This window comes from Pristiophorus japonicus, chromosome 12, assembly GCF_044704955.1.
Source record: "Pristiophorus japonicus isolate sPriJap1 chromosome 12, sPriJap1.hap1, whole genome shotgun sequence".
NCBI lineage: Eukaryota > Metazoa > Chordata > Chondrichthyes > Pristiophoridae > Pristiophorus > Pristiophorus japonicus.
The window spans coordinates 181,222,509-181,235,211 of NC_091988.1; the positions used below are offsets into that span (position 1 = coordinate 181,222,509).

Below are 12,703 nucleotides of genomic sequence, written 5' to 3' on the forward strand. Positions count from 1 at the left end.
TCATCATTAAGCATTATTGTATGTTGAAGGACTTTAAACCATATTTGTGTCCGCATTTTAATACTAACTTTTCATATAGTCACTAAAATGTATCTTGAGAGAGTTTTAGCTTCATCTAGTTAGAACAATGAATAAATTAGTATAAAGCTATCTAGATAAGTGAAATGCATGTCTGCTGCTATGTGCTTGTTCGTGGAATACTGTGATGTTGACAAGTTTCTATATTTGAAATGTAGGGCTCTGAGGAATGGGTTATAATAGAAAGACGAGCTTCTAGGCTAGAAGAACTAGTTGTAGTTGAAATGAAAAGTGACAGAAATGAATCCAACGAAGAAGAAGCAGTTGAGGCTACTGTATCACTTGTTTGTGACAGAAGGCAAATTGTATTAGAACTATCTTCTCCTGAAATGGAGCTTATAAAAGAAGCATTTCACAAAGATGAGCCATGTGAAGAACAGTCTCCTGAAGTGACTGAAGAAATTTGTGTTGCATCAACTGTTCAAAAAGAAGACAGTTCTGAAACTACTGGTTCAGAAGAAAAGACTCCGACAATAACTCATCCATTGACTAGCACAGAGTTGTTGAAGTCAGAGGAACAAAAAATTCCTGAGATAGTAACACACTTAGCGGAACCTGAAGACATCGAATCTGAACCTGAAGAAATCACCTCAGCTGTTCAAAAAGAAGACAATTCTGAAACTACTGGCTTCGAGGAAAAGACTCCGGCAATAACTCCTCCATTGAATAGCAAAGAGTTGTCGAAGTCACAGGAACAGAAAATCCCTGAGATAGTAACACATTTAGCTGAACCTGAAGACATCGAATCTGAACCTGAAGAAATCATATCTGAACTTGAAGACATCGAATCTGAATCTGAAGAAATCGTATCAGAGAAGCTTTTAGGTAAAGGGCATGTAATCTCGGAAAAGAAACAACTTGCTGACAAATCTGTTAACATCACTGAATCTTCATCAGAACAAGTTTCAACAAACACTGGAAAAGAACTATCTGAATCTGAAGAAGATTTGGACTCTTCAAAACCAGATTCCCTAGCATCGGAAGATGCAGAGTCTCTACTGCCTGTGCAAGTGACCAACGGGAAGGAATCCAAACCCGTTTCCTCTGGCACTGATGACACAAAGTCCAAGGAGCATAAAAAAGACTCCAAGCCAGTTTCCCCACAGCACGATAGCAACAAAGAATCCAAACCAGGTTCTCCACTAGCTGAACAAAAAAGTCCAAGCTCTCGGGTAGACAGACAAGAAGTAAAGACAGATTCCCAAACATATGACCAAGAGAAGGAAGATGAAATCAAGACAACTTTTCAAATGGGTGACCAAGTGTTTATGCCAATTCACTTTGTGATTGACAAAGGCAAATCACATTCAGATGAAGAGAATGCATCCAAGCTAAATTTCTTGGAGAAAGAACATGTCACAAAAGTGGCTAGCCAAGAGGAGTCAAAGTTAATTTTTGAAGAGGAGGTAAAGTGTGAATCTAAATTCATTTTGCCTGTGGTTGAAAAGGAATCACCAATCATACTTACTGAAAAAGGCGAGTGCAAAGCTGCTTGCCAGTCGGATGTTGTTGAAACTAATGAAGCTGAAGAACAGTCAAAGCCTTGTACCTCTCGAGAGGATGCCAAAGAATCACAGCCATGTTCTGCAAGTTGGGATAACAAAGAGTTAAGGGCATCCTTAGAAAAAGAGTCTGAAGCATGCTCCTTAATAATTGATAGAGAAGATTCAAAGCTATGTTCCACAGGGAAGGGTGAAGCATCAAAACCAGAAAAGGACACAACAGAGCCAAAACCATGCACAACTGAAGAGAATGGAAAAGAATCTCCGCCATGTCCTGCAGAAGATATTGGAAAGGACTCAAAGTCATGTACAGCAGCAGATGGAAAAGAACCAACGCTATGTCCAACAGAAGATATTGGGAAGGACCCAAAGCCATGTACAGCAGCAGATGGAAAAGAACCAACGCTATGTCCAACAGAAGATATTGGGAAGGACTCAAAGCCATGTACAGCAGAAGAAAATGGAGGAAAGTTTATATCCGTTTTACCAAAGGATGATAAAATACTCGAGCTAGTTCCCCAGAGTGATGCCGATGATTCTGCTAAATCTATAGCTCAAGCAAATGAAAGAAAAGAATCTAAAGATTGTTTCCCAGTGACCATGGAAGATGAATCGAAAATACATTTTTCTGCAGATATGCCATCGGACTATTCAAACTCCAAGAACTTGCCAGAACATGACGGCTTTTTATCCAATGAACGGTCATTGGATACAAACCAAGATCAATCTGATCATTTATTTCCTGTGAATGACACAATAGATTCCAGGTCAGAATCTCAAATGGAATATTCTGAAGGAAAATCTTCTGAACCTGATTCACCTGATCTTGACTTGTCAGACCAGAATTTAGTTCTTAAAGCAGAATTTTCTGATGTCGAAGCATTGTCTAAAGTACAACCATCAACAATGGTTATGCTTTCATCAAAATTAAGAGACGAAGAGCCTAAATCCAATAAATTCACAGAACTTGAGTACATAAGGATCACAAAAGGAATTTATGAAGAGGTGCCAAAAATAGATCCGTTAAAGCCCTCGTTTAAACCTGGAAAAGAGAGCTTAACAGCTAAGCGTGGCAGAGAACTTCCAAACTCCTCAGAGGAGGTGACAGAAATGTACTCATCAACCAAGCTTAAAGAGAGATATGCAGAAGTATATGATATGGGGTCAGCTACCCTGAAGGATAAAATATCATATTTTGAATTGAAATTGGGAGAAAATTCTTACTCAAAAAAGCCAGTTAAAGTGTTGGAACATGCTGCACAGATTTCTGAAGTTGGATCACCGGACTCAGGCTGCGAAGTGGAATTGCCAGAAGCAGTGGTAACTCTTCATGTGAATTGTCACAAGGAAACATTGTTCCAGCATGTTTTGTCAAATGGCATTTTACATCATACAAGTTTACATAGCTTGAAATTAGCTTATTTCTCAATTGCTATTTTATGTTTTAGTCATGTGTATTGCTAAATGCAGAGCATTGTATTCAATCCGTTAATTTGCTTCCTTTTTTATTTAGACCATTTGGAATTTTGCAACTGCAAATGTCAATCGTCCTAGCCAAATTGACCTTTGGCAGCAATGAGAACAGTCTGTCTAGGCAACTGTTGAAGCGTCTCCACACACAAAATTGTCAATGCTTTTCTCACATTGCTAGAAAGTTGCATTTTGATACTCTGAAAACGAATAGGCTGTGACTTCCCCTTGCTTAGTTTGTTTTCTTTCTCTTCACTGCTCTGTTCCTTCCTTTTTAAGCATACTAATGCCTGTCAAAACAATTATTTGTGGCTGATTTCCTGCTATTGCTGTGGTGCTCGCTCCCAAACTGTTTTGCTGCTGTGCCATTTAACAGTGAAGACTGCTTTCTGAATTCTCCCATTCAGCTTTTGACTAATGCTTTTGTCTGTTTAGACTAAACCTACTGCTCATGAATGTGCCTTGGAAGACAGGGAAGTAAACACTTCACAGGAAGCTTTGAAATCTCCGGGGAAATCACCAGTAAAAGGGGACACGGTAGAAGATACTGTTACTTCAGTAAATATCACTCAGGTGTTTAATTCTTGCTAAACTTCACATTTATATATGATTTAAATAAAAATATTTTTGCATCTTGCTACTGGCATTGCAAGCTTTCTTTGTGTTTTCTGCTAATTGCCTGTTTAATTAATTCCGGGTTTGCGGCTGCACGATTATAATCAAATGTATCGACTGAACCACAAGTGCTACTCCGGTTTTCACAAACATGCCACCCCATCTCTCTCAAAAAGCAAGAACAATATGCTGTTATTTTATGAATATCTTTTCATTTTACAGGAGGCGTTATCTCCACATGAAATATATGAAGAATCTGGCAAATCACAGGTTGCTGATTTTAATTAATTAACAACCTGTTTAGACCTTAATTCATCTGTTTCTTAATACTATTCGCGTATCACTTCAACTGTTTGTCCACGGTCATGTTTTTATTATTTTTGACCATCTTTCTAATTGCTATAGTTGAATACTGATTTTTCCCCGCCCCATTGGTCTATACCATTCACATTCCAACCTATGCTTTTTGATCCTTATTGTCTTGATCTTCATACTTTCTTGCTCAGAGCACTGAAGTGAAGCAGGAACCGCAAAGAAGGTCTGTGGTCGCCAGTCAAGAATCCGAAGAAGTCATGGAGCAGATGCAAGAGCTTGTGATTCAGACGTTGGTGACAAAGGAGAGCGGTATGGAGGCTGAACGCAAACATTCAAACATCCCTACAAACTCCTCAGGACATCTTGAAGCCGAAAAAGAACTTAGAGTGCCAGGTAAAGTGGAAGAAATGGATGGAGTATTGGAAGTGAAGAAGCCATCAACGCAAACTAAGCCAGTTAAACGAGAAAGAATAGACAGTGCCATCTCTGAAGCCAATGCCATTACTCTGCCTGCCAAAAGTACTGAAGTACAGCCTGGTCAAGAGGATGGGGAGGACCAACACAAAAGCATTGACCACGAACCTGAAGACTCTCGAGAAAAACCTCAACATGAGGTAACCTAACACCCTTTAGGAAACAGAGTGCATGTTCACGCCTTCTACATTTCACCTTTCAGTGTGTGTGTAAAACCGTAACCATCTCACCCAATTGCTTGCTTCCCCAAAGTCAACCATTAAGCCTATTAAGTAAGAAAACCATGCATTTCTATAAATTGAAAAACAAGTTGCTGAAATTACAGAGCATGTTGGTAAGCATCTCTAAAGAAAAAGGACAGATGAACATTTTGGGTGTCCCTCACACTTCATTGAAATGTTGTAACCTGTCTTTTCTCTCTACTGATGCCGACTGACCAGTGTATTTTGAACAGTTTCTATTTTATATCTTGGATTTTGTTTTTTAAAAACTTTTATTTCTGTAAGTGAATACTTTAGTCTAACCCATGATCATCAGTGAATGCATTGTAAAGGCATGTGTATTTCTTCTAACAATGTAATATTGCACTAACTGTATAATCTGTATTATTAGAGCATGTGCTTGTGCATGCGCATGAATGTTTTTATTCACAGAACTAAATGACATTTGTTCCCACCCATTCTGCAGTGTTTGCACATCAGAAATATTGAATAAAAGCAGCATTTTGCTTACAACAGTGGTGTTACTATTAAAGGAGATGTATACTTCCATCTGGGTCTAAAGAATGTTTACTTATAGCATTTTCTACTAGCTTGGGTCCATTTTTTCAGCAATTGTGATATTTTTTTAAACTATAGGTTAGTGTTTTGCTTTTATTAAATATATTGTGGGACAACATTACTATCTGGAGTTCCAATCCAGAATGCCAATTTTGGTACTGCTAGGGGGCCTGGTCAACAATACGTATTCTCTTAAGAATGAATACAAGTTTGAAAATGTTAACCCAGGGTTGGTCAGCACACAAATAACAGTATATAGCAACATGTAACTCCTTTAAGAGACAACTGTTGTATTATTTGTTATGCATTTACTGTGCATGAACTAGGATTGTTGTCCTGTGTCTTTTTCCCCTGTTTGTGTAGTAAGCTTGTTCAATAATAGTATTATTCAAATCCTGCCAGTTTTATATCTTGGTCTTTCAAAGACTTTGGCCCTGAAATTATATCAAAGGATACTAGAGTAATAATGCTTGTTGCTTCATTTCAAATTCTTTTCTTTGGGAATTCAGCATATATAACAAATGGGTTATTGCCTCCACAAAAAGGCAGGAAAGGAATTGAGCATTTGAACATAAGAACATAAGAAATAGGAGTAGGCCATATGGCCCCTCGTGCCTGCTCCGCCATTTAATACGATCATGGACTCGGATCCACTTCCCTGCCCGCTACCCATAACCCCTTATTCCCTTATTGCTTAAGAAACTGTCAATCTCTATTTTAAATTTATTCAATGACCCAGCTTCCACAGCTCTCTGAGGCAGTGAAATCCACAGATTTACAACCCTCTGAGAAGAAATTCCTCCTCATCTCAGTTTTAAATGGACAGCCCCTTATTCTAAGATTATGCCCCCTAGTTCTAGTCTCCCCCATCAGTGGAAACATCCTCTCTGCATCCACCTTGTCAAGCCCCCTCATTTGGCCACGATTATTGCCAGTTAATTTTGGGGCCTTTGTATTTACACTTGCTTAAAATGACATGAAAATGAAGTAATTTCATGGGCAAACTTTCAAGTTATAATATATTTAATAAAATGTAATAAGTTGCAATGGAGATTTTTTAAATTTAGAAGGTAATTTGTGAGGTTGAATACATTTTGACTTTGTTTCAGGCCCGACAGAAATAAGCAATGTGGAAATGTTTCTTCGTGTGCCGATGGCAGTGTGGGTAAATCAAGTCTAAAGAATAATAGACAATTAAATTAAAAAATGTGGGCATTCTTTTTATTTTGTAGGGCATTATGAAAACAAAAACTGGACCAGCAACTGAGGTATCTACTGTAAAGACAGAAACTTCCTCCAAAGAACCAACTTCACCATTTGAGATGAAAACAACCACCAAAATCATCCAGGTATTCAGGGTTAATAAAAACAGAAAATGCTGGAAATCTCAGCAGACTGGGCAGCATCTGTGGAGAGAAAGAGTTAACGTTTCAGGTCTGTGAGCCTTCGTCAGAACTGGAAAAGTTCGAGATGTAACAGATTCTTAAGGAAGTGCAGGGGCAGTGAAAGGGGGAGGGGAGGAAAGAACAAAAGGGAAGGTCTGTGATAGGGTGGAAGGCAGGAGAGATTAAGAGTCAAAAGGGATGATGGGCAAAAATGAGATGGTAATGGCACAAGTTAAGAAACAAAAGATGAGTCTAGATGGGGTGTGAATGACGGAATCATCACCAGCTGCCCTGGGAAAGAGAAGGGAAAGAGTGGGGGGGGGGGGGGGGGGGGGTTGTAACCAAAAAAAGGAGGAAAGGGAAAAACAATATGGGCAGAGGTTATGGTCTGAAATTGTTGAGGCAAAAAGGCTGTAAAGTGCCTAAACTAAAGATGAGGTGCTGTTCGTCGAGCTTGTGTTGAGCTTCATTGGAACAGTGTAGGAGGCCGAGGACGGAGAGGTCAGAGTGGGAGTGGAGCGGAGAATTAAAGTGACAGGCGACTGGAAGCTTGAGGTCCTTCCCTTCCTCAACTTCACTGTCTCCATCTCTGGGGATAGTCTATTGACAAACATTCGTTATAAGCCCACTGACTCCCACAGCTACCTGGACTACTCTTCCTCCCACCCCACATCCTGTAAGGACTCCATTCCATTCTCTCAGTTTCTCCGTCTCCGTTGCATCTGTTCTGATGACACCACCTTGCACACTAGTGCCTCTGATCTGTCTTCCTTCTTCCTCAGCTGAGGATTGCCCTCCGCCGTGGTTAACATGGCCCTCGACCGTGTCCGTTCTATTTCCCGCACTTCTGCTCTCACCCTTTCCCCTCCCTCCCAGAACCACGATAGGGTTCCCCTTGTTCACCCTAGGTTCAACGGAGCATCCTCTGCCATTTCCGCCACCTCCAGCGTGAACTCGCCACCAAACACATCTTTCCCGCCCCTCTCCGAAGGGTCCACTCCTTCCGCGACACCCTGATCCATTCCACAGTCACCCCCAGCACCCCTTCCTCTTCCCATGGCACCTTCCCGTGCAAACACAGGAGATGCAACACCTGCACTTTTACCTCTTCCCTTCCCATTGTTCAGGACCACAAACACTCCTTCCAGCTGAAACAGCAATTTACTTGTACTTCTTTCAATTTAGTATGCTGTACTCACTGCTCACGATGTGGTCTCCTCTACATTGGGGAGACCAAATGCAAATTGGGTGACCGCTTTGCAGAGCACCTTCGTTCAGTCTGTGAGTGTGACCCTGAGCTTCTGGTCGCCTGTCACTTTAATTCTCTGCCCCACTCCCTCTCCGTCCTCTGCCTCCTACACTATTTCAATGAAACAACGCAAGCTCGAGGAACAGCACCTCATCTTTTGTTTAGGTAGTTTACACCCTTCTGGACTCAACATCGAGTTCAACAATATCTGACCATAATCTCTGCCCATATTATTTTTCCATTACTCTTTATTTTTTATTAAAAAAAAACCCTTTCTTTCTCTTTCCCAGGGCAGCTGGTGATGATTCCGTCATTCACACCCAATCTAGACTCATCTTTTGTTAACTTGTGCCATTACCATCTTATTTTTGCCCATCATCCCTTTTGTCTCTTGATCTCTCCTACCTTCCACCCTATCACAGACCTTCCCTTTTGTTCTTTCCTCCCCTCCCCCCCTTTCACTTGCTTAAGAATCTGTTACATCTCAACCTTTTCCAGTTCTGACGAAGGGTCATCGACCCGAAACGTTAACTCTGTTTCTCTCCACAAATGCTGCCTGACCTGCTGAGAATTCCAGCATTTTCTGTTTTTATTTCAAATTGCAGCATCTGCAGTATTTTGCTTTTGTGACAGGTATTCAGTGTTTCATTTGCTTGTTCTCAATAGAGGCCTGACAGTAGTCGGTGTAGGGGTGATGAGCCCTGAGGGAAGTGTAAAACAATTTTGTCGGTGGAAGAATTAAATCAATAGTTAAAATTGATACCTGTGCCAGAACTTTCATTCCTGGGCGTAAAACAGGCGGTAGCAGATTGACTCCCCATTACAGACTCCACTCAATTTTCCTTTCCTTCGTAGTCAGCAGAGCTAGGGCTATGGCTGGTGTGTTCACACCACAGCCCATATGCCAAAGGCAGCTGTGAGCCCTGATATTCTTCGCACCAAGCCTTGGGTACTCTGCTCTATTTGCATTTCTTAATTGCTGGTTTGTCCTGTTTGATTTTCCTTAGTTTGGAGGTTTAAAAAGGAATGTTGCCTATGTTGTCACATTATTGGATAGATCCTCAATCATGAAACTTGTATCTGTTACGTGTGTGCAGTTTAAGACACTTTGCAAACTGATAATTTAAACTCTGTGGGTGAAATTCGTCTTGTGCGGTAGTGCAGAATGGGCGTTATAGCCTCTGTCGCCTGTTATATGCCCCGCCTGACAATTCACTTCCATTGACTTCAAAAGAACTAACTGTAGGGCAAGGCGTTTAACCGGGCTGATGCAATACCACCCGTTTTATGCTTCCACCCAATCTCTACGTGTGGCCTGCGAAGGTCCGTGTTGTATACCGTGCCAGCTCAGTGGTCGCCCACTTGTCTGAGTCAGAAGGTCGTAGGTTTGTACCCCATTCCAGAGACTTGAGCACATAATCTAGGCTGACACTTCAGTGCAGTGCTGAGGGAACTCTGCACTGTCGGGGGGGTGTCATCTTTCAAATGAGACATTAACCAAGACACCATCTGTCCTCTCAGATGATGTAAAAGATCCCATGGCACTATTTGAAGAAGAGCAATGCTGTTTTCCTTGTGTCGTGGCCAATATTTATCCCTCAAGCAACATCATTAAGAAAAACAAGTAATTATTATCAATGCTATTTTTCAGGTCGTGCTTTACACTAATTGGCAGCCACATTTGCTTACATTGCAACAGTTACTGTACTTCAAAAGTAATTTGTTAGTTGTGAAGCGCTATGGGATACCCTAAGGTTCTGAAAGGCGCAAGCTCTCTTTTTAAGTGAATGTCATATCTTGCTCCTGAGATGTGACATTCACATCATTAATAGTCAATAGAAAATCATATAAATTACTCCGAACTTGAAAATAAATCTGGGAAATGGAGCAACCTAACAACCATGGATTTGAATACCAAGCTTTGTGCTTCGGTCAGATCTGAAAATATATTTCCAAATTGCTCCACATAATTAATTATTTTTTCAAGGCCCGCAATTATTTATGTACTTTTCCATGGGCACACCGGCACATCATCATGTCATTCACAAGTTGATGCGGGTAAATTCAGCGATACTACACACGAAGGGAGCATGGGTCGAAGAATTGATGCTATAGTTTTGAGCACTGCTCCCCAATGAAAGCACAAAATCTGTGAATTCATTCTAAGATAACCGGAAGCAATACATTTTGGTGCTGTAAAAACCTGTTTAATGTGAGTTGTATGTTTTTTTTGTAGGTTAACAATAGTCCAGGACCGGAGAATGAAGTTGTAACAAGCTCTCAAAATATGGTCTCAGAAACTGTGTCCACATCAGCTGTAGGTTGCTGAAACTTGCACAAGCTATTTTCAAGATTTCTATTTTCCCTCGGGGCTAGAACAGTCCTTTGTACCCAAAGTCTCCTGTAAGCTGTGTATGTTTCATTTGTTCTTCAGGTTGACGGTAGCAGTGGAGCAGCAGCCGTAACAAGTTCTCAGTCTGTTACTTCGGAAACCATATCCACATCGACTACTACTCATATCACCAAGGTAACACTGTTGATGATAGGCCATTTACACTGAGAATGTGCCAAGGCAATGCAAATGAAACGATTTGTTGTTAAATTCCAGGCACAGTTAGCTAGATGTTAAAGATAGCACTTTACTTTTGGCAAGAAATTTTGGAACTAAAAAGAAAGGTTGTGATGACCTTGAATGTTCATTTTATCAGCTAAAGAGGGTTCACATTCCTTCCTTAAGATTATATTCCAAAAGTCATGTTTCTGCTTGTGTAACCAAATATGTGAGTTATTAAAAGACCAGCAGTGGTAACCGTGCAGTGGTGCCAGGTCATCTGTTTCTGGTTTTGTTGTTGAGCGATAAATTTTGGCCAGGACACCAGGCAAACTGCCCTGCTGTTTGAAAAAAGGGCCTTGGAATCTTTTACATCTACCGGAGTGCCTCCGTTTTACATCTCATCCGAAAGACAGCAACTCCGACAGTACAACACTCCCTCAGTATTACACTGGCATGTCAGTTCAGATTATGGGCTGGATTTTGGGCTTTTTGGATTTCGGGGCATTAAAGTTAGCGCCTGAAAATAGTTTGCGCCTTTGACTGCAAGCTTCGTCGAAATTGTAAGTTGGAGGAGCGATGGCGTTAAGTCAGGCGTTACACAACAAACTTTGTGCGCCCAAGCCGAAACTTGCGGCGGTAAAGAAGTTTCATTGTTGTTTAGTGCTCTGCAACATAACGTCGCATTTTGTATGGTTTTATTTTGGTGGGGGGTGTTTTTGTGACTCTGCTGCAGTAGAATTTCTGATTCATCATTTGCCGTTGGTGTCTTGTGCATCATTCCAACGTTCACCGGAGATGTGCCTTTATATAGGGGCACATAGCGTGTCCAGTATTACCTCCATCCCTCTGTTTCCTCCATTTAGGAGCCGGTTCATTACGAGCTGACGACGTGCGAGTGTTGGTCCAGTGGCATCTCCATGCTGCCTCCCCCGTGGATGGTGTAGCTATCCAATGGGGGCCTCACCAGGCTCCTCTTCATCGTCTTCCTCCTCTTCTTTCTCCTGAGGTGGGCCTGCAATCCCCACTGGCAATGCCTGGCCCCTTATGATGGCCAAGCTGTGCAACATGCAGCACACTTCAATGAATCAGAAACCTGTTGAAGGGCGTACTGAAGGCTGCCTCCAGAGCGGTGCAAGCCTGGGTCTGCCTGTAGGAGATGGCCTATCTCTGTCAGCACTTCCTTTCGGAAGTGCAGCCTTCTCACACACTGCTCGTCAGAGCTGGAGATCTGAGCGCCTGTAAACCCATGAGGGCTAAGCCCTCCTCCCCTGACATCTTCGGCGCCTCATCATCTGTGAGCCGACAAGGCCAAGAGTCCTTCCTTTAGCTTGACACCGCCTGGCAATAGCATGGAGCATGATACATTGGTGAACTAGTAATGCTCCCATTAAATGTTCTCACTGAAGTTGTACGGGCAGATAAAAGCGAAGTTTACAAGTTGGAACTTCACACAGCATTATATGCGCAACCGTTTAGTCAATATGATCTGCGATGTAGGATCCTCATCCCTCCATTTAAAAATGCTGCCAACACTGCCTGCTGCACCCTAGGATCGCACCCAGGTCTTTCCTGGGGCGGGTGTTAAATGAGGCGTTCGGGCCGAATGTTCCATCCGTGGCACTAGTGCTGTGTTGCATGACGATTGACGTCATCATCACGCTAAAAACGGAGGGTAGGGCGGTAAGTTTTTGCGCCGGTGCAAACCAATAGCCGAATCTTCCGGCCGGGTGGTAAATCCTAGTCGCCCTGCATAACGTGCTACCACTCAACCAAGGCTGACACCTTTGTTTCTGTCCTCAGCTCCCAAATCATTTATATCCATGTAAACAGCAATGGCTCCAGTCAGCACTAATCATTCTGGCACCTGACTAGTGAGCCCTTGTCAGGTCAGCAAGCTCCGTTCACAATCACCTTTTGCTTCCTCTAGCTATCCAATTTTCAGTCCACCACAGAAGCTTACCTCGTTATTTCATGCTTGTGTTGCAAAATATGAAAAACCTTGGTAAAATCTAAATGTATCACAACCACAGAATTTCCATTGTCAACAAGGGCCATGATTTCCTCAAAAAAAATACTCAGTATTATACTCTATTAAGTATGCAACTGTTTTGTACTGTGTGTATAGTATTTCTAAATGGGATCCAATTTTCCTCCATGCATTATCTTTCTAAAAGTGCTATATGGGCTTATATTCACTGGAGTTCAGAAGAATGAGAGGGGATCTCATAGAAATGTTTAAAATTCTGATGGGTTTAGACAGGTTCGATGCAGGAAGAATGTTC

General features: G+C 41.7%; 1 protein-coding gene across 17 annotated transcripts in view; it reads left to right on the forward strand.

Moving 5' to 3' along the window:
- The window catches only part of LOC139277579 (band 4.1-like protein 1), a 298,694-nt gene that overhangs the window by 267,173 nt on the left and 18,818 nt on the right, over positions 1 to 12,703 (forward strand). For 6 of the 17 annotated variants that reach the window (XM_070896228.1, XM_070896234.1, XM_070896233.1 and 3 more), the window contains one exon: positions 237 to 3,471. In XM_070896228.1, coding sequence (XP_070752329.1) covers positions 237 to 3,044 — 2,808 coding nt within the window. In that variant the 3' untranslated portion in view covers positions 3,045 to 3,471. The other 11 variants (XM_070896235.1, XM_070896239.1, XM_070896237.1 and 8 more) reach the window with 6 other exon arrangements.